Raw genomic sequence first — 24,748 nt, forward strand, 5'->3', positions numbered from 1 at the left:
AATATTTTTAACACTTTCTTTTTGTTCAGACTTAGAAGATAACAATGAATGGTGACTTTTTCAAAACTAAGAAAAGTGACATTAAACTTTAAAGAAAAAATATAATGACTCAAGATCCCTTTTGGGTTGTATTTTAAAAGATAATAAAGTTGACATCATCTAGACTTGAAATTAATAAAAGTTATGCTTCTAAGAAAAATAAGAGATTGAGTTCCCATAATTTTGATTCTTTTACATTTAAAAGCAAACCTTTACTTTTGGAAAAAAGTACCTTCATTTTCATTGATGTACTGCTCATAGTATGGATTCTTTAAATCTATGGTTATACTTATTTCTAATAATTTTTTAATTTTTTTTAAGTTTTTCGACACAAGTTTCAGGGAAATTATGGAATCTATGATTATATGACCACTACCCAGCGGACATGAGGGGCAGACATTGTGTAGTGAGGGTAATTGCAGAACATTTTCATCACCTCAAAATCTGTATCTTTTAGCTTTTATCTCCCAATAGGAATTTTAATCTACCCTCGTCTCTATATTTGCCTATTATGAACATTCGATATAAATGAATTTATATAACGTGGCCTTTCGTGCCTTGCTTCTTTCACTTAGCATAATGTTTTCAAGGTTCATCCAGGTTGTAACGTGTATCAATACTTTATTATTTTTATTGCTGAATAATTTTCCATTATATGGATATACCATATTTTGTGCCATATGTTCATTCATCGATGGACATTTGGGTAATTTCCATTTCTGTATTATTACAAATAATGCTGCTATGAATGTTCATATACAAGTTTTTCTATGAATATATGTTTCTATTTATCTTGGTTACATGCATAAGAATGGAATTACTGGGTCATATGGTAACTCTATGTTTAACTCTTTGAGGAACTGCCAGACTGTCTTTCTAAGTGAATGCATCATTTTATACTCCTACTAGCAACATATGACAGTTCCGATTTCTCCACATCCTTGTCAACACTTATTGTTATCTGACCCATTAATTATAGTCATCCTAGTGTATGTGTAGTGATATCTCATTGTGGTTTTGATATTCATTTCTCTGATGACTAATGATGTTAGACATCTTTTTATGTGCTTTTTGGTTTTTTGTATTTCTTATTTGGAGAAATGTCTGTTCAGATCATTTGACCATTGTTTAAACTAGATGAGTGGTTCTTTTTGTATTCTAGATACAGGCCTCTAATCAGATATATGAATTGCAATTTTTTTCCTTTCTGTGGCTAGTCTTTTTACTTTCTTGATAGTATCTTTTGAAGCATAAAAGTTTTCAACAGAAAATCCAATGTATTGTTGCATGTGCTTTTGGTATTATGTTTAGAATCCATTGCCAAATTCAGGTCATAAAGATTTGTCCTTATGGCTTCTTTTAGGAATTTTGTAGTTTGGCTCTTGCATTTAGTTATTTTATCCTCTTTGAGCTAATTTTTGTATATGGTATAAGGTAAGGATCCAGTTTTATTTATTTATCTATTTATTTGCATGCAACTATCCCATTATCCCATCACTATTTATTTAAAAGACTATTCTTTCACCCATTGATTGGTCTTGGCATCCTTTTCAAAAATCAGTTGGCCATAGATACATGGATTTATTTACAGACTTTGATTCTTTCTCATTGATTTACTTGTTTTTCTTTATGTCAGTACCAGACTGTCTTGATTAAATCTTGTAGCTTTGTAATAAGTTTTGAAATCAAGAAGTGTGAGACACCCAATTTTGTTCTCTCTTTTAACATTGTTTTGGCTAGTCTTGATCCCTTGAGTTTCTATATGAATTTTAGGATTAGCTTGTCAGTTTCTACCAAAAAGTCAGCTGGGATTTTGATAGAGATTACACTGAATTCACACATCAATTTGAGAAATATTGCCGGCTTAACAATATGGTCTTCTAACCCATGAACACAAGATGTCGTCCCATTTATTTAGCTCTTCTTTAATTTTTTTAAACATAGTTTTGTAGTTTTCAAGCTGTAGGCACTTATTTTTTTAAAAAAGTTTATTCCTAAGTGGTTTATATTTTGCTGCTATTTTAAATAGAATTGTTTTCTTAATTTCATTTTTGTATTGTTCACTGTCATTGTATACAAATACAACTGAATTTTTGTATGTTTATCTGGTGTCCTGCAATAGTGGTGAATTTATTTATTCCAATAGTTTTTTAGCGGATTCCTTAGAGTTTTATTTATTTATTTATTTATTTATGGGATCATGTCATCTGTGACTAGAAATGGGTTTACTTCCTTCTTTCCAATCTGGATGCCTTTTAATTCATTTTCTTGCCTCATTGTTTCTACTAGAAATGCAGAAATAATTTATTTTTATTTTCACCTACCTCTAGCTGAAATGCCAATTTCCTTTGATTGTGAATGTAGACAACAATCCACAGTCACATTAGTGGTACCTGTGACACTCTCACCAAAGTAAATCACAGATGTTGTCATCTTTCACTACTGTTGTTACAGCTGTCTCAAAATATTTTTGTGCTTTGAGATTATTGTCATCATTAGATCTTACCATTAGATCTTATAATTTAATGCATTATTAAAAGTACAATTAATACAGAGATAGACTATTACGTATTTTTTATATTTTGATAACTATAGCTAATATAATTGGTCTTTCATTGTTATTCTTTGCATTTTATTTTATACATATAAAGAAAAGCATTTAAAGGGGACCAGGGAATAAAAAAGTTCCAGAGAAAATGATAGGATCAGGAAGTCCTGGATACCACTGAGCCTGCCACTGAGCCTGCGGCTCTTTAAGGTTGTCCATAAGGGCGAGCACGTTCTTTTCCATCCTTAGGACCCTCTGCCTGAAAGCCTAGCTCCTGTGCTACAGATGGAGAAAAGGAAGAAGCCATTGTTTCAACTAGCGAGTGTTTTAGTCTTTGTAAAACCTACTAATAAACTTCTGTGCTTTTGTCCTACCAGGTACCTTCTCAAACCAGATTTCATGAGGCGGCCTGATCGAACATTTGACCCCTTCTCTGAAACTCCTGTTGATGGCGTTATTGCAGCCACTTGCTCAGTGCAGGTAAGGCCCCTGGTCATCACAAGGTAGTATAAATGTATATGCAAGTGGTCCTTGAAAGAAATTATAAAATATTTAATGTTAAATTGCAAGATCCATGTGCTACTCACAACTTTAAGATTCCACCCCCTTTTTAAAAAATGAGACACATTTTTTCACTAGTAAAATTATTAGCTACTTAGTGAAAGACACCATCAAAAAAGTACCTGCTACATGATTCCATTTATACAAAATCCTAGAAAACGCAAATTATAGTGACAGAAATTAAATCAGTGCTGGCCCTTGAAAAAAGGGCAGGGAGGAATGGGTTACAAAAGGGCACAAAGAAACTTCGGTTGATGATACAAATGTTTATCATCTTAATTATGAAGGTAGTTTCACAGATGTGCTCATATGCCCCAACTGACCTAATTGTACATTTTATTTTTTTGTTTTTTATTTTTTGACACTGAGTATCACTCTGTCACCCAGGCTGGAGTGCAATGGCACGATCTCGGCTCACTGCAACCTCCACCTCCCAGGTTCAAGTGATTCTCCTGCCTCAGCCTCCCGAGTAGCTGGGATTACAGGTGCCCACCACCACGCCTGGCTAATTTTTATATTTTTAGTAGAGATGGGTTTTTACCATGTTGGCCAGGCTGGTCTTGAACTCCTGACCTCAGGTGATCCACTTGCCTCAGCCTCCCAAAGAACTGGGATTACAAGGATGAGCCACCGTGCCCAGCCTAATTGTATATTTTAAATGCATATAATTTATTGTTTGTCAAATATACCACAAAAAAGCTGTTTCAAATTGTTAGCTAGAAAATAATGTAAACAAAAAAACTCTAATAAATGGCTATAGTCATTTAAACACTAAATGAAAAATCGTCTCTCCATAGCTTTATCGTAGATAGACTCATTGGTCTTTAGAAATATGTAAAACTGTCCTACCTGGCCAGTGTCAATATCAGTAACAACAGACAAATTCTAGCTTCACTTTTCTGTGTGTCTCTTTTCAAGACTTCTAAAAGAATTCATTAATAAGTATGGCATGATGGAATTTCAGAGTTATGAATGGTCTTAGGACGTACCTAAATTCATCACTTCATTTCATAAATGTAGACACTTAGGTGAGGTGAAGAGGCCGTGGACACTATTTATATTATGGTTCATATATATTTTTTGTTTTTTTCTAGACAGTTCTAGAAGGTAGAACATCTGCTTGAAACAGTTGGGGTCTTTTTGCCTATAGTAGTTGTTCAATAATGTTTTGGTTTGATAGGAATAAATACATTATTGCCATAGATAATTGAAATTCCTGCTCCCACCCAAAAGACAGAATTTCTTACTTCCTGATTATTTTTTGCTACTGATGCTTACACAGAGTTTACTTCTCTTGGCTCTATTTCTGTGCTGCTACAGGTTATATCAGGTCAATTCTTATCAGATAAGAAAATTGGCACCTATGTAGAAGTAGATATGTATGGGTTGCCCACTGACACCATACGTAAGGAATTCCGAACTCGCATGGTTATGAATAACGGACTCAATCCAGTTTACAATGAGGAGTCATTCGTATTTCGGAAGGTAGGACATTTTTAGCATGTCAAACTTACTCTAATAACTTGGGAACCATGTTTTAGTTCACAGACGCTACATGATACAGGGGCACTTACTCAACCGACAACATCTTCTTTTTCTCTTCTTCTAATGGCTAACTTCTGTAGCTGTCATAGGATCATTGGTTCTATTTGGCCTGCCCTCCTTTTGGTTCTCCTCTCCTCCTTGGAAGAGCCCATCTCCTGCATGGCAATGCCTCAGCTCTGGGTTTACCATCTTTTAGAATGAGTCTTTGCTGGTGGACACCATCGTACACTACAGAGTTCTTCCCTACCTTGGATGTTACTGGTAACTTACACTATTCCTTTAGCCAAGTAGTCAGGTAAGATGCTGCACTCCAACATTTAGGTCAATAGATGTCACTACATGCGTCAGTTGGCATGGTCCTGTCTCTCCAGAAAGAGTGATACCTGTTGCCTACTTGCAGGTCTTGTCCTTCTTGTACTGTTGTTAGTGTTTTATTTTTTTCTCCTAATACTGTGTGTTGGATCCTAAAAAGAATCACAGCCATTCTCTCTAATATTCAGTTGTTAATCTCTTACTCACCTTTTCCCTTGGTTTATTTTTTGTCTATTGAAGATGCAGTGGAAAATCCGCACACCGGCAGTGCTGTCTCCAGGAATGTTCACTTTCCTTTCTTACTTACTCTGTTATCCTAATCAAAATGATTTATTGCTGCTTCTTTAGGCACAAGTTTTCCAGCTGGTTCCGCTCCATTTGTACATCATGCAACACAGATAATTGGCTTCTTGCCTTAACAAAATAGGGATTATCCATTTCAGAATAGAGTAACTGGCTTACAGAAACCAAATGAAGGGAGATCAGTGTAGGTTTGATGAAACAGGCCATTTTGACATTTAAGTTTACCCTGGGATGTGAATCCCATTATCCACGCAACCTTCGCATCCCATTGTCTTCTTCTCTGCCCCGTCAGGATATGGTGTAAGTTACATACACAGCTGTGATTTGGTTTTTTCCTTCCCTGGTATTTCCAATTTGTTATAACTGGATCCGTTACCAGTATGGCTAGTGTTCTTTGGCCTAGTGAATAATCACATTTCTAGAAGCTGAGAAAGTTGACTCAGGCATTCTTTGTTTTGGATGAATGAGAAAATACCCAACTTAGTGTTTATATATAATAGTTCTGGCACTAGAAACAAGATGCCAATTCTGAGTCCTTCTCTGTTCTTCAGAAGTTAAATCGTTTTTTTCACTGCTAGCAAGCGCTTTAAAAACTTTGTTTTCTTTCTTGTCATTGTTGTATTTTTCACTAATCTCACATGGCAAGAATGGCAAAGCCCAAGCCTCTATTCACTGCATAAGGAGCAAGAGAGAGGGAAACTGGCTAATTTACCATGGTTTCTCCTCTTCATCTTCATAAGCTGGAATTAAATTAGAGCCTCCAGATGTAAATAGGCAACGAGTCCATTGTCCAGCTTTAAACCTAGCATTTAGATCAAGCAAGATGTCCTGGTTGCTTTTAGCCAGTAAAAAGGCATTCCTGATTAAACACATTGGATAACCTTTTTGTAATATTGCTATTTTGTAACTGAATCAGGTTTCTGCCATCTGAACTCAGATTTTATGTTCATTTATTCAGTTTGGGGATGGCAGTAGTAGGTGTCTTAGAATCAAAGTATGTTAATGTTTCTAGCGGCCGCATCTTACTCTATTTAACATCCCAACATTTGATGGAAACTGAGGAGTACAAGAAATAAGGAGGACCCAAATTTATATATAAAAGTTATCTCTTATGCATGAAGCACTTATTCAGAGGTACCTTTCGTATTCTTAAAAACAAACAAATATAGATGTCAGGAGCATGCTAGATATTAGGTCACAGGATTAGACCTCAAGATCCCCAATTCCCAGGCCCCACTCTGTCACTGATATCTCTAAGATCAAGGCAAGTGGCTTTATTTCTCATCCATTATATGGGTGGGGACAAGGATCAATCACAAGGGTTGAAGTAGTAATCTTTAACATTCATTTCATCTAACATTTTTCATGAGATAATTTCCAGGAAACATGTCCCAATTGCTTTTTTCAGTATCTTGGGCACTGCAGCTCATGCAGTGCATTTTGGGGAATGCAGATTGATCATGGACTTACTTTCAACATCAGGGAACATTTAACAACAGCATGGATTTGGTCCACACTCCTTAGAGTCATGGTTCTTGGGCACTGCATTGGAAAAATCAGTGAAAGTCCTGTTCTCTGTTTGCAGGTGATCCTGCCGGACCTGGCTGTCTTGAGAATAGCTGTGTATGATGATAACAACAAGCTGATTGGCCAGAGGATCCTCCCGCTTGATGGCCTCCAGGCAGGATATCGACACATTTCCCTTCGAAACGAAGGAAATAAACCATTATCACTGCCAACAATTTTCTGCAATATTGTTCTTAAAACATATGTGCCTGATGGATTTGGAGGTAAGATAAACATTTGGGTACAGAATATGATATAGATGAGGTCCTAGATTATAAGATTATAAAACATCTTGCCCATGCTTTAAAAAACAATGATTATACTGTCTATTCCTGCTAACGCTGCCAACCCTGATTACCTTGAATACATCAAGAATGCATCATAACCTTAGGTTTCATAGTAAGAAATGAAAGTGCAAAGCTAGATGATCTTTAAAGTCCTTTCTTATTTTAAAATACTATAATTTTATGTTGTTTATCAATTTTTACAAACACATTTTGTGAAGGGTATATTTATACTGACAATCAGACTAGGGGAAAAAAACATAAATAAGGTGAAACCATAGATATCAATAGTATCGCTAAAAAATTTAAATTGAACTCAGCTATCAACATGCCTGAATTTTCTTCCAAATCCATAAGAAAGTTCAATTTCATAAAAAATCCCAGTCATCAATCCACATGCTTTAAGGTAATCAATGGGAGGAATCCAAAGCTAGATTAAGTCATAGGATTTTGCTTACATGCAAACATGTTAACTTTTTATGGCCTCCATCTAAGCCAATAACATTAAAAGAAAGCAAAGATCCTCTATATTGCCAGCCTGTTGAACCATAAGGAAATAGTATAGCAGGATGACAGCATCTGATTAGCCAAGGTTTCAAATCCTCACTCTCCACTGCTGGCTAGGTGACCTTGGGAAGAGGATGTAACCTCTCAAACCCTTCATTTCCTCCCCTGCAAAGTGAAGATAATAATAACTACCTCCCTCATAGCATTATTGTGAGGTGCTTATCATTAGAGTACATGACATAGCAAGGCTCAGAAATGTATGAGCGCATGGGGGTGGAGGGGGGTTGTCTTTAGATACAGATATAATTTCTATACTTTACTGGAACACATCAATATTTTGTCTGGGGAATATGGGATAATTTTGCTGTTTGTTTTTTAGTAGTGCATGCTTCTCTGGAGGGCAGATTTTCTGCAACTAAACCACAACTTTAACAGTCTAATATCAGAGTCAAAAATTAACATAAGCCATGAGGATTTTTCCATCCCAAAATTCATAGTCCAGGCTCCTTCCTCCTTCTCCTTTGTCTTTCATAAAAAAAATTGAAACACATTAGAAGCTACAACATACAGTAATAGAGGTAATCACCCATAAAAAGCCCGGAAAGGGATGCTGTGAGGCTGGGTAAGAGGCTCAGAAAGGGGCACTGGAGACAAGTTGTGGGTTTAGGAGCAGCAGCCCGTGGCAAACCTCAGAAACCTCCCTGCAACACAGCATGGTGGTGGCCATGGGGTATCAGCTGATGAGTTAAATCATACTCCACATACGTGAGCTTAGAAAGCAGGAACTGTGGAATACCTCATACATTTTAGAAATAGTTGTATAAACCCATATGATGGAAGATTTAGAAGTTTTGCCTCTGCATGGGTTAACTTCCCACTGAAACTCTAATTCATTCTTGGGAACTAAGCCACTCGAATAGAAAAGGGAGAGAAATCATTTGTTTAGCTTCTACTTTATGCCAAGAGCTTTATGTAAGGAGATCTAAAAGCATGAAGTTGTTCAGATGGATGTAAGCATAGGGAGATCTGTGCTGCAGAAACATCTGTATTTACAATATAGCTTATTACCCGTGTTGTATTTAAGTATTGAGCCAAATTAATCTCTTTAATATTAGTCCTGCCAGTATTCTTTCCTAACATATCATTGTGGCTGCTTACTTTTTATCAGAAGCATTTGAAATTTCTATGTACCATTGATGAGATTCTGCAGTCAATGCCTTAACCAGATTTGATATTCATATACAATTTATTCAAAATTCTCTGGTCATTTATTTTATATGTGAAGAAACCAGGGACAGACATTATGAGGTGTCAGGGTCTTCCCTGTAGATAACAGAAGAAGAATATGAGAACTGTCTTTTTCCAAATCTGTGATCTTCTTTATAGCTTCTTGACTTATTCAAAATGTATTTATATTTTCTCTGTTTAGCCAACCTTCCACATTCATATCTGAGTGTGTTTATGTGCTGAGCCAGTGAGGTAGGAAATCTATAGAGTCTGTGTTCCCTGGAGTATTGATATTCCCTGTTCATTCCACAGGAACAAGTTCAAAATGAAGCTCAGCACCATCACATTCAGCATTTTCTAGAAAAAAAATGTTTTTTTTTTCTAGGAAAAAAAAGAAACTCATCAATATACATCATTAGATTTATATTTAGCTAAAGAAAGATAGTGTGGATTTTGATTACTTTGTTCCACAAATATGCATAGCAGGTTTATTCTATAAATAAAGTTAAGTAGCTAAAATATGTATCAGAGAGCAATTCTGAGAACATAGAGGATCAAATAAGGGTCACTCACAAATCTACTGCCCAGAAACAGCTATTGTTTACTTCCAATCTCATTTTTTCCTGTTTGTTTATTTATTTATTTATTTATTTGAGACGGAGTTTTGCTCTTATCACCGAGGCTGGAGTGCAATGACACGATCTCGGCTCACTGCAACCTCCATCTCCCAGGTTCAGACGATTCTCCTGTCTCGGCCTCCCAATAGCTGGAACTACAGGCATGCACCACTATGCCCAGCTAATTTTATATTTTTAGTAGAGACAGGGTTTTACCATGTTGGCCAGGCTGATCTTGAACTTCTGACCTCAGGTGATCCACTTGCCTCAGCCTCCCAAAGTGCTGGGATTACAGGCGTGAGCCACTGTGCCTGGCCTTTTCTGTTTTATTTTTAATAAAATTAAATCTTGCTATACTGTTAATTTGGAATTCTAATTTTTTTAGAATATGTTTCCATGTCACGAAATATTTTTATATTTTTATTAGCTGTATAGGATTACATTTTATGTCGGCCATAATTTAGCTATGGATAAACACTGAAGTTTTCTTCCTTGGCCCCTCAGGAAACAGAGGCAGGAGTTTGAGTGCAACTCATTCTCCTTCTCCTTCTCCTTCTCCTTCTCCTTCTCATTTCTATAGCATAAAAACTCTCAAAACTGGCCAGGCGTGGTGTCTCATGCCTGTAATCCCAGCACTTTGGGAGGCCAAGGTGCATGGATCACATGAGGCCAAGAGTTCAAGACCAGCCTGGCTAACATGGCAAAACACTGTCTCTACTAAAAATACAAAAATTAGCTGGGCATGGTAGCACATGCCTGTAATTCCAGCTACTCCGGAGGCTGAGGCACAAGAATTGATTGTACCTGGGAGGCTGAGGTTGAAGTGAGCCAAGTTCATGCCACCGCACTCCAGCCTGGGTGACAGCAATGTCTCCAAAACAACAACAAAAATAACTCCCAAAAGACACAAAGAAATAACAGAGCAGTGATGGCTACCATGAGTTCTGAACACTTCCTGGCTGTTTCTAAGCAACCCAGATGCAAAATGTCCAACAATGCAGTCTGCTATCGGAAAAAAAAAAAAAAAGGTAACATTTAGGACAGATGATTAGGAATGAATCATGAAAACTTGGCTTAATTTCCTCAATATTATTTTGCTACAAAACATAAAGAAAAACAACCCTGTCTTTTACTCCCTCTGTCATACACAAATAGAAGTACTAGATTGGGTGCTAGGAGCATTCTTCCTTTGTCAAATCCAGTGAGACTCCGAGTGTTGGGATTATCTTTGCTGCTTTATCTGTAGGTACCAACGCCACCATAGATGGCATTTGCCCATTGCAAGGCTTTATCATGGTTAGACACTGCTGTTGGAGACAGGAAGCAGTTCCAGGGCTAATGGCAATGAAACGAGGGTCAATATTTCTTTTTCACCCACTGTTGCTTTGGGTGGGTTTTATCGCTTGTGTTTATTTTATTATTACTGAATGATAGGGAGGAGAGCAAATAAGAGAGTTGATGCTTTGCTTCTGGAACCTATGGAGCCTCAGCATTGTATCGAAATGTCACTCCCAGCTGTGTTTCATGAGCCTCCCAGCGCTTTATTCCTCAGGCAGTGCTGATCATTACTTCTGCAACCATAAATTTTGCCTCCTCTTCTACAACCATTTTATGTCAGGGAAGATGAAGTGACCCTCTATTTCTTTGTACATTTCCCCTTTCCACCTTCCCTATGATTAAAAATACATCCTGGGTCTCTGCCCAGGGTTTTCATAGGGTTGCTTTCCAACCATTTTTGCAAAGATAGTTGGCTGTTTCTTATATCAGATATTTCCAAAGGAAGAATGTTCTTAATTAAGATGCCATTCCTGGGAAATAATCTCAGGACTTCCTGATGCAATTTAAACTTGTTCCATGTGTCCTCTTATTTATGGGTGCTAAAATGTCGTATTCTATTAAATATTTGTTGAAAAACCCAGTTGCATATTCACAACGATATCTTTCTTGTGGACTTTTCTGAGCTACAGAAAATATTAGTCAGACTTCAAGAAGAAAAGCTCTGGAGGGGAAGGGGGCAGGATGGATTATGGTAAAATACATTGGAGATTGCTAGACTAAGCAAATTTAAACAGGCTTATCTATTGCATGGCTCCTGGGATGTATGGTGAATGCCCAAGAGGAGGGGGAGAACATGAGCATTTCCCAATCTTATTTGACCACAGGATCTTGTTGCCCAAGCACCTATTGTATTTTCTACCATTCTAGGAAATGCAGTTTGAGAAATGCTTAATCTTTTGGTAGGAACCCAAAGGACTAAGACAAAATCATAGATTTGGGATTTGCCTTTCTTTATCAGCACCACATTGCAGCTGATAGGGGAACAAGTATTTTTCTTCTGCCTGTACCTCTTGGTAAGTTAGAAATAGTAGAGGGGAACGGGAGGGAACCTGGGCCAGGAGTGAGCACATAGGGGTGGGGAGGGGGAGTGTAGGTGCCATGGGCAGTGCTCACCACTGAGGCACTCAATGATTTGAAAAGCATTGGTTAAACAAACAAAAATCAACCAAGTTCTCCTGAAAAGTCAATAAGCATCTGGAAGTCTGTACTAAGGAACTGCTATCTTCATTTCCATTCTTAGAGACACCTAAATTGATGCTTTCAACTCTATATGAAAGTCAGGAAGCATGGGAGGGAGGAAGGGAGGGCAAAAGCAGGGCATACATGGAAAGTCTTTACTAGGAGAGACCAGCTTCATGGAAATGGCATTATGCCCAGAAATAAATGGTGTTTTTAAAAATACACATGAGTAAAGCTTTAAGTTAACTCTTAATGAAAGAACCAAATCAGAAAAAGCAGACTGGTTTCTTTTTAAAAAGAGAGGTTCCGGAGCCCCTGCTGTGGCCTCCAAGAATCTAGGGTGTTTTAGGCCACCCTCGTGGGTTCTGCAGAGTCAGGAGTTTGCATGCATCCATCTCTACCCTGTTAGATGTACAATGTGGCTCCCCGCTACAAGGCCTACTCACCTGCCAGTGGATGCTGATCAGCATTGAAAATGAATTCTTGCCTCAGTGATTTATCCTGTGGAACCCTAAACTATATGGGAAATAGGCAGCCACAGTATTCCCCAATAAAAGGGAGGAGGCCAAGTGAAATGTCATATTGGCACCAAAGAAAGATACTGGGTTTACTTGAATATGCAAAACTTTGGCCAAGAACATACCAGATTTATTTAACCACTTCCTCAAGTTATTTTTTTGGGCTGAGGCAAGGAAAAAATAAATACCATTTCCAAGTACAGTTATGCAAGTAGGTAAGTATGAGATACTTGAGGTAGAGCTTTTCATTCTCTGATTACAGATTATTTTAAATGTGGCTATTAAAAATCAATTTCCTTTTTTGATAGACAGCACTCTTCGTATCTACCTATCCGTATGTCTCACATGTATATGCCTCTGGCCAGTGGAGAAACCGAATTACAATGAAAAATTCTCTTAAAGGTGCCAAGATGGGCCTTCGCTCCCTAATGCTGAGCCCTTTGCACTTCGGCAGAGAATTTTTGTCAGAACTGTCTCCAGTATTCCAATGCCATTCTTCTGCATTGATCTATAACTCCAGCTACAGAAAGAACACATGCCACCACATGACCCAATTAGACATCCTAGAAAGGGGTATCCAATCTTTTGGCTTCCTTGGGCCACATTGGAAGAATAAAAATTGTCTTGAGCCACACATAAAATATACTAACACTAACGATAGCTGATGAGCTAAAAAAACAAAAACAAAACATACAATTAAAAAAATAAAAATAAAAAAAGTTTGTGCATAATTCTCATAATGTTTTAGGAAAGTTTACAAATTCGTGTTGGGCCACATTCAAAGCTATCCTGGGCCACATGTGGCCTGTGGGCCATGGGTTGGACATGCTTGTCCTAGAAGTATCTAGTTTGCTATTTGAAATTGCTAGGAATGAAGCATCCATTTCAAATAGCCTGCTAACTTTAGCCTTGCTCAAGGCATTTAGTCCTTTTGTAATCTCTTTTTTGTCTTATCTGATTTCATTTGAACAAACCTTACTTTACACTTTTCATATTTTTGTTGCATTTTGTTCAAGAACATTATATTGCATTATTGTATATTGTAATTTCTTAAAGGTGAAGGCAGCATCCAACTGCAAATAAAACATCTCAAATAAGATGTTTCAAAAAATAAGACCCAAATAAGGCAGGATGTTAGGATCTGGCATCATTATGTTCCTAATAGTGTCTAGATTTGTTAATATTGGTAATTCAAGATAGATTAAATAATGGTATTTATCCAGCTAATGGATAAATCTTCAGCAGGCTCTGATTTTGTTATATCATATAGGTGACATCTACATAATCCGATAGCAGATGGCTGATGAGAGCACCTCAGATAGCTTGCCTGTGACAAACAAGCAATATGTGGATTCAGCTAGGTCAGGATTGTGTAGAATCAGCCCTAGAAGCTGAGACCAAGACATTGCTGCATAAACAGGAGGAAAACCACTGGTATTTTAGCAGGAGGTCTCCAGGGGCTGCTGGACCCTCCATAGTCTTAATGATAAAGCCTGCTTTGTACACTTAAGCACATGACTTTTTATGGAAGATGCATACCCAAGAATTTAAGTAGTGAATTTTTTTCCCCTCAATTACTGTTGGCAGTCAAGTGTACAGTTGTCTTGTTCTCCCTCTGCCCTAGTTTCCTAGCACTACTGTAACAAATAACCACAAACTGGGTGGTTTAAAACAACAGAGATGTATGGAGGCTAGAAGCCTGAGACTAAGTGGTGGGCAGGGTCATGCCCCCTCTGAAGGCTCTCAGAAAGAATCCTTCCTTGCCTCTTTCTGGCTTCTGGTGGCTCCAGACAGTCCTTGGCATTCCTTGGCTTGAAGATGCACCACTCCAGTCTCTGCCTCTGTTGTCACATGGCCTTCCCTGTGACTCCATGTTCTCTCCCTTCTTATAGCGACACTAGTGATTGGATTTATGGCCCACCCTGATCTAGTATGATCTCATTTCAGTCCTTTTCTAAAACCTAAGCAAAGACGCTATTTATAAATAACATCACATTCTGAAGTTCTAGGTACACAGGAGTTTTGGTGGACACTATTCAACCTACTCCACTCTCTTAATTCTGCTTTTAATTTTTATTTTTTATTCTTTTTGAGACAGAGTCTTGCTCTGTCACCCAGGCTGCAGTGCAGTGGCATGATCTCAGCTTACTGCAACCTCCACTTCCCAGGTTCAAGCAATTCTCCTGCCTCAGCCTCCCGAGTAGCTGGGATTACAGGTGTGCACCACCGCAAGCGGCTAATTTGTGTGTGTGTGTGTGTGTGTATTTTTAGTAAAGATGGGATTTCACCATGTTGACCAGGCTGATCTCAAATTCCTGACCTCAAATGATCCACCCACCTCAGCCTCCCAAAGTACTGGGATCATAGGCATGAGCCACCGTGCCCGGCCTCTGCTTTATTTTCTTAGTAGTCTTTCCATTCATCCTTCTTCAATAACTATTTTAAAGCTTATTAAGAATAAATTTTGTTAGAAATGCCTATCAGGCATATGAGTGATATAAAGTGCTATATTATTTAACTAAACCATTAACTTTCTGATAAAATGACAAAGAAATCATTTTTTGTACTAAGATATTCCTAAATTCGTCTTTTTATAGAAAAGTTGAAAGCCCATATAAGTATCTATCAGTGGGGAATAGTTTGATATAGAAAATCAATGTGACATTACCCATTTACTAAAAATAATTTTCAGAACTATGCAGATAAATGCATCAATGAAAATGCAGGTTATATACCTCTTAATAAATCACGGAAAATATGTATTCATGTGCAAAAATGACACAAAAGTATACAAAAATGCTTGGTTAGGATAGAAGGATCATTTAATATCTTGCTTTATTGATTCTTTAATGTCTTGCTTTATTGATTCTGTAACTTGTTTTAAGTAATTCAAGTATTGTTTGTTATTCCTATGGAAAAGACTACCAGTTACTCCTCAAAAATGCCATATACTCTCTTCAGGCCCCTAGACTGATTATATGTCATTAAAAATTAGCGAGTATTTGTTTCCTAACCACCCAGTCCTGTGTGTTATCACTGAAATGTGCCATTGGGATTGGATACTTGGCAAAACATATCCAACGTGGGAATGTACAGAGAAGCATAGACCAAGTATATCTCCTCCAAAGAAGGGCAGAAAAGTTTAATGGATACAAGTTAAACCTCACTCTGCCACATAATGGTGTGGACAAGTGGCAGGAAGAGGCATTTGGGAGTCAGGCACAAAGAGTTGTGCTAAAAGTCTAGGTTCATCAAATTGTGTCTTCATGTGCTGAAGGACCTTCATCATGCCCACTTCATGGCATCCTGATGACGATGAGAAAGCCATGTGGTTCTCCTAACATAGCATCACCTCATGGTTGACCAGTGACCACAGGGCAGAAGGATGCTGAGTAGAAAGGACGTGAATTGGCATCAGAGGAGTCTTCTGAACATTGCATTCCCTCTCTAAGCAATGGAGGTAGACCCTGTGTCTCCTCCAAATACTACGGACTGAAGAGAGATGTCAGCACCATCAGCACCATTAAAAGTAGTGTTGGGAGCCAAAGTATTGCCATGAGAATCACTGATTGGTTGTGAAGAGAGATAGCAGCAGTATGAATGTAGAGATCGAGCTGCCACCTCCTGAGCCTACTTGAGGAACTTATCATCACAAATGGGACAACCAGCCTTTATGTCCCTCAATGTGATGCATATAAAGTCACAGCACCTCCTAGAAGTATCCTTAAAGAAAGATGTCAAGAGGGATTTCTTTAGACTAAAATTGACTTAAGAGACATAATTATCAGAGACATAGTGTGAAGTTTGGTACTTTGATTCAAACAGTGTAACTGTAAATAGGGGAAATATTAAGATGGGCTGTGCATTATACCATAGTAAAGAATTATGCCCATTTTGTTCGATATAGCATTGGAATGGTTGGCTCCAAATTAAATTTAGAGCTGCAGAGGCAAGTTATTAGGAATTAAATGTTCTGGTATATGGAATTCACCTTAAAATATTTCAACAGAGAGGAAAGAGTAAATATGAAAGGAATATAAAGGAAATGTGGCAAACGAATGTTTATAATTGTTGGGTTGTCATCATAAATACATGAGGGGTTATTGTATTGTTCTCTCCACTTTTGTGTGTACTTGAAATGTTTTTTTTTTATTTTTTTATTTTTATTTTTATTTATTTATTTTTTTTTGAGATGGAGTCTCGCTCTGTCGCCCAGGCTGGAGTGCAGTGGCGCAATCTCGGCTCACTGCAAGCTCCGCCTCCCGGGTTCACGCCATTCTCCTGCCTCAGCCTCTCCGAGTAGCTGGGACTACAGGCGCCCGCCACCACGCCCAGTTAATTTTTTTGTATTTTTAGTAGAGACGGGGTTTCACCATGGTCTCGATCTCCTGACCTTGTGATCCGCCCGCCTCGGCCTCCCAAAGTGCTGGGATTACAAGCGTGAGCCACCGCACCCAGCCTTGAAATGTTTTATAAAAAAGAGTTTAAAATATATAAATAAATTCCTAGAATATTAACTTTCCAAAAATAATTGTCTGTGATTTTTTTTCCTGAGCAAGATTTAAGAACTAATTTTTCCACAGCTGCTGTTGAGAGGCAGAGAGTTCTTAGGGATCATGGGTGATAAAAACAGACCTTCTCACGTGCCACTGGTGGGAGAATAAGTTGATGCAATTTCGGTGGGGTGCAATTTGGCAATAGCTACCATAGGACAAATACTCTTACCCATCATTCTAACGTCTAAGAATCTATTCTATAAATATATGTAGAGGTATGCTATGAAATGTTCAAAGACATTCACTACAATACTTTAATAGCGAAGAACTGGAAGGACAAACTGTCTACCAATAGGAACTGGTTAAAGAAATTATCGCCATTCAGAGAATGGAAAGTTTAAGCAACCCTTATAATTAATGTATTAGAGCTATACTGCCAATATGAGAATGTTTCCCAAGATATTTGACATTAAAAAATGGTGCAGAAAACTATGAACCCATTTGGAGTTTTAAAAAATATCTGAAAGGATACAATAAGTGGATAATAATAGTTACCTTCTGGGCGTAGGATTGGCAAGAGAGAAAGTCTTCACTTTTCATTTTATATATTTGAATGTTTACCATGTGCAGATGTTATTTTATTTTATTTGTTTATTTTTTTTTTCTGAGATGGAGTCTCACTCTGTCACACAGCCTGGAATGCAATGGCACGATCTCTGCTCACTGCAAACTCCGCCTCCTGGGTTCGAGTGATCCTCCTGCCTCAGCTTCCCAAGTAGCTGAGATTACAGGCGTGCGCCACCAAGCCCAGCTAATTTTTGTATTTTTAGTAAAGACAGGGTTTCACCATGTTGCCTAGGCTGGTCTTGAACTCGTGACCTCAGGTGATCCACTCTTCTTGTGTTCCCAAGGTAGTGGGATTACCGGTGTGAGCTACTGCGTCTGGCCAACCATGTGCAAATGTTATTTTCTGTTACAAAAAGGAAAAGAAAAAAAAATTGAAACCGAGAGAATTATGTGCCCCGTGTACTGAGAATGTTATCTTAAGAATTATCCTAAGATTGTAATTAGGAAGGCGATTCTGTTAGGGAAAACTTTGCGAACTTACACAGTATTTAAAATGTATAAATTAGGATGGTTTCGAGTTAACAAGAATAATTTTGCCTTCTATAGTATGAGTAAATTGTACGCAATTATATGAAACTCTGAAAGTACTTGGAAATCTTCAAATGGCATTAATATAAAATATGAAGTTCTACTATCTTTTAAGTTCAAGTTATACCTGAGAAAACACTAGGGAAATATTTCATTTTGTCTACCACGGAACCAAAATTGGCTTTGAATATGTATTATCCTTCTGTATCGAAAAATAAGACCTACATGCCTCAGGTACTTTTTATGTTCATCATCTCATTGAATTATCATGATTATTCTGCAGGGCGGGTGGTATCCACCCTAATTTCCAGATAAAGAAACTGAGGCTGGGGAGACATTAATCAACTTGCTGAAAGTCACACACAAGTGAAGAAACAGTCTAGAACCCACACACTTCACTCAGTTTGTCCTGACACTTTGCCTCCTTCATATCATCAGGAAAAACTAAATAAAAAAATCATCTGGTATTTGGCCCTTGCTTTTACTCCTTTCTTGTTTTCTGCGACTAGCTGTGCCTTCCTCAGTGTGTCTTATGTCCTAGGAAAAGATTGTTAACTGAAAGCACAACAGGTATCCAGGATTGTAGTTTATTAAGCAGAGTTTTCTTGAATATTTTCAGTAAAACAGAGAATTAACAGCTCATTGGGTTTTTTTTTTCCCCTAGATATTGTGGATGCTTTATCAGATCCAAAGAAATTTCTCTCAATTACAGAAAAGAGAGCAGACCAAATGAGAGCTATGGGCATTGAAACTGTAAGTAGCAGTGGTTGATTAAAGATGGCCAAGTTGTGGGAGTTTGATTATCAAACAGTGTTTATAAAAGCAAGACAAAGTAATGAATTAGCAAATTTAAGGAGGGTTTTTAAAACTGAGCTCATCAATTCAACAATAATTAACTTTCTACAAAAGTGTGGCATGTTTAATAAAATGTGACTGCCATCAGAAAAATCCACTTCATCATCAGTGGCTTAACTCACATCTGGGGACCCCTTCCCCATTAGAAAGAAAATTCAAAACATTTGTTATGCTTTTGGGAAAGTTTAAAATGTAGGTGGAGCATTTCTAATCAGAAAAATGCAACATCCAAAATGTTCCAAAATTCAAAACTTTTTGAGTGCTGACATGGGATAGTCATACCTTTGCTTTTTGAAGGTTCACTGTACATAAACTTTCTTTCATGAACAAAATTACCAAAAATATTGTATAAAATTACCTTCAGGCTGTGTATAAGATGTATATAAAGCATAAATGAATTTTCTGTTTAGACTTGGGTCCCATCCCCAAGATACCTCATTATGTATACGTAAATGTTCCAAAATCTGATATCTAAAACATTTCTGATCTCCAGCATTTCAGATAAGGGATATTCAAACTGTACTGTACAGGATGTTTCTGTGATACACTGAAATACCAGTTAACCCAGTTCAGTGAATTAATGATAATTGCTTTTTATTTTTAATTATTTATTTTTTAACAGATAGGATCTCGCTCTGTTGCCCAGGCTGGAGTGCAGTAGTGTGATTATAGCTGACTATAAATTTAAACTCCTGGGCTCAAGCCATCCCTCCACCTCAGCCTCCTCAGCAGTTGGGACTACAGATGCATGCCACTGTGCCTGGCTAATTTTTTTACTTTTTTTGTCAAGACAGGGTCTCACTCTGTTGCCTAGGTTGGTGTCAAATTCTTGGCCTCAAGCAATCCTCCCACCTTGACCTGCCAAAGCATTGAAAGTACTGGTGTGAGCCACCATGGCCAGCCAAAATGCATTTATTATTGATTTTTCACTGTTTGCCAGCCTTGCATCCCAACCTTCTCCCATTCCAGTGCACACGTGGGTTGTTTCTTTATTTTTAAATGTTCTCTTTACCAGACTCCTCAGTTTGGAATGGATGTAGCATCTCTCCAATAGGTAGAAAAAGAGAAAGTATTCTCTGCTTGTTAAGAAGTTGGATCTTCTTTCCTTGGCTGGATCCTTTGCCTTTAAGAGGGTAGAAGTCTAGGAAGAGTATGGTAGAAGTTTACTGGATTCAGTAAAATAAAGAATGTACAAGATATTTGACCTTGAGTGACATTCATTTGGGTCAATGTAAATGTTTCTGTTCCAGAGTGACATAGCCGATGTGCCCAGTGACACTTCCAAAAATGACAAGAAAGGAAAGGCCAACACCGCCAAAGCAAATGTGACCCCTCAGAGTAGCTCTGAACTCAGACCAACAACCACGGCTGCCCTGGCCTCTGGTGTGGAAGCCAAGAAAGGTGAGAGAGAGCAGTTGGGTTCCTTATCTTCTGCACCCACCTTAATTACACAGGGTACAATATCTATAGCTTTAGGAAATATATAAATTCGAAGTTATTTGTGGGAAAGAACCTTTTACACAGTGATGTTAACTAATTCATCCCCACTCTCTTCCAGACCCTCCCATAGGTAATTATCTGGACAGGCCGTGGGCTCATGAACCAACATAGTTACTCCTATTGGACATTTCTAAATTCTCATACTGATAATTTTCCCCCATAAGTAGAAACATGATTATTTGTTTGTAAAATTATCAAATAAGTATTTGAAGGCCAATTCCATGTGGTTACCTGTAGATGAAACAAAAGATCATTAAGAGGTGACATCACAAAGAATCACGTGTCTCATATTCAGCCAGTATATAGGGAAACAACTGTGCTGGTTATTTTAATTGGTTTCCATACTAATTGGCCAAACATCCTTTGATTGGATGGTGCCCGTTCCTTACTGAGGGAAAGCGGGCAGGGAGAATGCTGATAGGGAGTGGCAAGGAGTTCATTTTTCTTGTTCTGGAAAGAATTCTGGGGTCACCTTGGGAAGGTCATGGGAAATGAGTCAAAGGAGTGTTTTAAGAAAATTATAGTCTTGGCAGAAGAATTCATTGAAAGTGGGCACGCTAAGGGCAAGGTAAGAATTATGATACTCATGCTTCTGTTATAACACACCTATCACATTGTGTTAATAAAGTATTAACAACCAGAGAAAGAGGTTATTGCAGGTGAGACCACACCTCATCATCAGTGTGTCCCTGGAACCATGCCTAGTTAAGATCTAGTAGTCTATTTTCTCAGGAAGTAAAGGGCTGTTTAATGAATGATAGGGGCAAGGAAATCTAGATTAAGTTGGAAATTGTCAAAAGGAAGGAAGAATAGAAATAAGTTGGCAGCTTGAGGCCAGGTGCGGTGGCTCATGCCTGTAATCCCAGCACTTTGGGAGGCTGAAGCAGGCGGATCACGAGGTCAGGAGATCGAGACCATCCTGGCTAACATGGTGAAACCCTGTCTCTACTAAAAATAAAAAAAATTAGCCAGGCATGGTGGCGGGCCCCTGTAGTCCCAGCTACTCGGGAGGCTGAGGCAGGAGAATGGCGTGAACCCAGGAGGCGGAGCTTGCAGTGAGCTGAGATAGCGCTACTACAGTCCAGCCTGGGCGAAAGAGCGAGACTCTGTCTCAAAAAAAAAAAAAAAAAACAAAAAAGGAAAAGAAAGAAGTCAGCAGCTTGGATATGGGCCTTAGGCAGAAAGGGGCTTTGTGGTAACTCAGACTTCAAGGACAGATCCCAGAGATAAATGGTACCATTGAGAGAAGTACAGGAGTTAGGAAGAGGAGCTGCTTTTGGTAAGGAAGATGATTTTGGTCTTGTTTATCACTGAGGTCAAGCTGTTGCTGATACATCTGGGCAGAAATATGCAATTACCAAATCTGTATCAGGTGGAGAAGAAGAAGGAGGGACAGAGAAACAGAGTAAGAATACTTAGAAGGCAGAAGGAATGGGAAAAAAGGAAAAAGAGAGATCTATGTTCTAAGAAGGATTAGTTTTGAGAAGACGCTGTAGACAAGTCCAGAGAAGTGAAGACTACAAAATTATTGTTGAACCAGGGGTGATTGGATGATGAGGGTAGAAACATGGTTAGAAAAATGTGAGACATAATTTAAGACATAAAATGGTTGTTCTGGAGGACAGTAGCATGTTGGTAGGAACTAATAAAGAAAAACAAGGAAAATGCAAAAGAGAGTACATGGTAAAACAAGGCTATAAGGAAGATCTGAATCAACAGAAGGGGTGAAATTCAGCTGGATAAGGAAGGAAGAGATATGTTCTGTCTGAGCCAAGAAGAATGAGTGAATAGAAGTTTCAGGATAGACAGGAAGAATTCTGACAGATGGTGTATCAGTCAGCTTATGCTGCATAACAAATGACCTCAAATTTTAGTAGCTTAAGACAACCACCATTTATTGAGATCTTGTTTCACTGGGTTGGTTGGTCTAAGCTGGCTTGGCTAATCTCTGTGTCTTGCTTATGCACCTGTGATCAGCTGATAGGTTGACTGGAAGGTAGATGTGAATGACCTTATGCACATATCTGTCATTTGGCAAGTTGTTTCACATTATCCTGAAGCCTGAGCAGGCTTGTTCATATGATACTCCCTGAGTTTAAAGAGTAGCCCTTTTCCAGCCTCTGCTAGTCTCCCATTGGCCATAGCAGGTCACAAAGTGAACCAATATTCAAGGGGTAGAGAAATAGACTCTACCTCTTGATTAGAGGAGAAAGAAATAGTGGTCATTTTTGTAGTATAACACAGATAGATTTTATCTGATCTAAGAAGTTGGTTAGGTGGCTGCTCTCTGCTGAGAAAGGTAGAGGTAGAACTGAAAAACAACAGTATAGAAAAGCTTTGGAGTTGCCCCTGGCTGGAATAGAATGATCCACAAAAAATAAGGAGAAGGTCTGCCACATAGCACACAGGACCCTGGTGAGAGTTGGTGGCGTGTATTAAGTTGATGTAGCTTGATCTCATTACTTCTTCAGCAGTGCCCAGAAACTCAGCAACAACTGTGGACAAAGTACAGCTTAGAGAGTTGCAAGCCTGAAATTATCATAATGTGTATGGTCTGGGACCAAAAGTTTGAAGAGCATTAAGTTATGACACTGTAGCAGTTGGCTATTGCTGTGTAACAAGCAATCACAAAAGTCAGTAATTTAAATAAGTAAGCATCTATTATAGCTCATGAGGTTGTCTGGATGGCTTTTCTGGTTATGGGTGGATTAGTATCAGTGACTCAGCTGATCTTAGCTATGTTTATTCAAATGTTTGGGGTTCAGCGAACGTGTCATTGGCTGGGGCAAGTGGGCTGTCTTCCTTGTGGACTCTCATCAGCTTAGCCTGGGCTTGTTCACATGGTAGTTGCAGTGTTCTAAAATGGAGGTGAAAGTACAGATGCTCCTTGACTTATGACAGAGTTACATCCTCCTAAGCTGAACATATCATTAAGTCAAAAATGTGTTTAATACCTAAGCTACCGAACATCATAGCTTAGCTTAGTCTAGCCTATTTTAAATGTGCTCAGAACACCTACATTAGTGTACAGTTGGGCAAAATCATCTAACACAAAGCCTATTTTATAATAAAGTGTTAAATATTTCACGTAACTTATTAAATGCAGTACACTGTAGAGTATACAGCTGACTGGGAGCTGAGGTTTGCTGCAGCCCCAGCGCATATTCCTAGCTTAGGAAAAGATCAAAATTCACAATTCAACATATGCTTTCTACTGAATGCATATCACTTTTGCATCATCACAAAGCTGAACCACTGTAAGTTGAACCATCTGTATGTCAGGTTCCTTGATGAGTCCTAGACTTAGAACTGGCATGGCATCCTTTCCACTACATTCCATCATCCCAAGCAAGTCACATGGCCCAGCTCAGATTCAAGAGTTGGGGAAACAGATTCCACATATTGATGGGAGGAGTTCCAAAGTCACATGTAAGTAGGTGTGGAAACAGGGAGGGGTGGAATTTTTTGGCCATTTTTGCACTCAGTCTGCCACCCTGATCATAATATATAGGTTAATGTTCCAGTGGGGTAGATACTAGAGGAGAGAGACTTTGCTAGGAAAGGAAAAGGTTAAAGGGAACCAGGAATAAGATGAAAGTAAAAAGCTTCCTTGGTAGGTATGAGGGAGTGAGTGAAGTTGGCAGGATGGAGATTGCAGTCAGAAAGAGGTTACTCTAAGCTACTTGTCTTGGAGGAGGGGCAGTTTCAAGCAGTGTTAATATCCCATTTACCACTGTCAGTGGGAGTTGAGGTAAAGTGGAGATGAAGATTTCTAGAATGGAAGGCATCAGAGGAAACAGAAAGAAAAGTCACTCAGCATATTCTTCTCATGCATATTGAATCACTGTGTTGGATGTCTGGGAATGCCTGCATAGGAAAACCACAAGTCAGATACTGAAGTTCATGGGGCAGGGCAGTGTGTGACCTAAAAGGACACATGTGGAGGTAGTTAGGCTCAGCAGAGCCTGGTGTAAGTGAGAGGTCTGTTCTTTTGTATGATAGTTTTTAGGAGAATGGCATGGAAGTACAAGAGAGAAGTCTGTAGGTGTTCTTCCCACGCCTCTCCATGGATTGGGGTGGGGTGGGGGGGGCAATAAACTCTACTCCAGGAGCCTTTGGGGGAAGTGATGTCATTTGAGAAAGCAAGCCTCCATTTCTTTCTAGAAAACTGTCTTAATTTGAGTCACCCAAAAGACCC

At 38.5% G+C, this 24,748-nt stretch overlaps 1 protein-coding gene across 13 annotated transcripts in view; it reads left to right on the forward strand.

Annotated features, from left to right (window-relative positions):
* Positions 1-24,748, forward strand: part of PLCB4 (phospholipase C beta 4) — a 410,467-nt gene that overhangs the window by 346,760 nt on the left and 38,959 nt on the right. For all 13 annotated transcript variants that reach the window (XM_030821965.1, XM_030821969.1, XM_030821962.1 and 10 more), the window contains 5 exons: positions 2,965-3,067; positions 4,469-4,633; positions 6,894-7,098; positions 18,860-18,948; positions 20,301-20,451. In XM_030821965.1, coding sequence (XP_030677825.1) covers positions 2,965-3,067; positions 4,469-4,633; positions 6,894-7,098; positions 18,860-18,948; positions 20,301-20,451 — 713 coding nt within the window. The remainder of the gene's footprint in view (positions 1-2,964; positions 3,068-4,468; positions 4,634-6,893; positions 7,099-18,859; positions 18,949-20,300; positions 20,452-24,748) is intronic.

This window comes from Nomascus leucogenys, chromosome 11 (assembly GCF_006542625.1).
Source record: "Nomascus leucogenys isolate Asia chromosome 11, Asia_NLE_v1, whole genome shotgun sequence".
NCBI lineage: Eukaryota > Metazoa > Chordata > Mammalia > Primates > Hylobatidae > Nomascus > Nomascus leucogenys.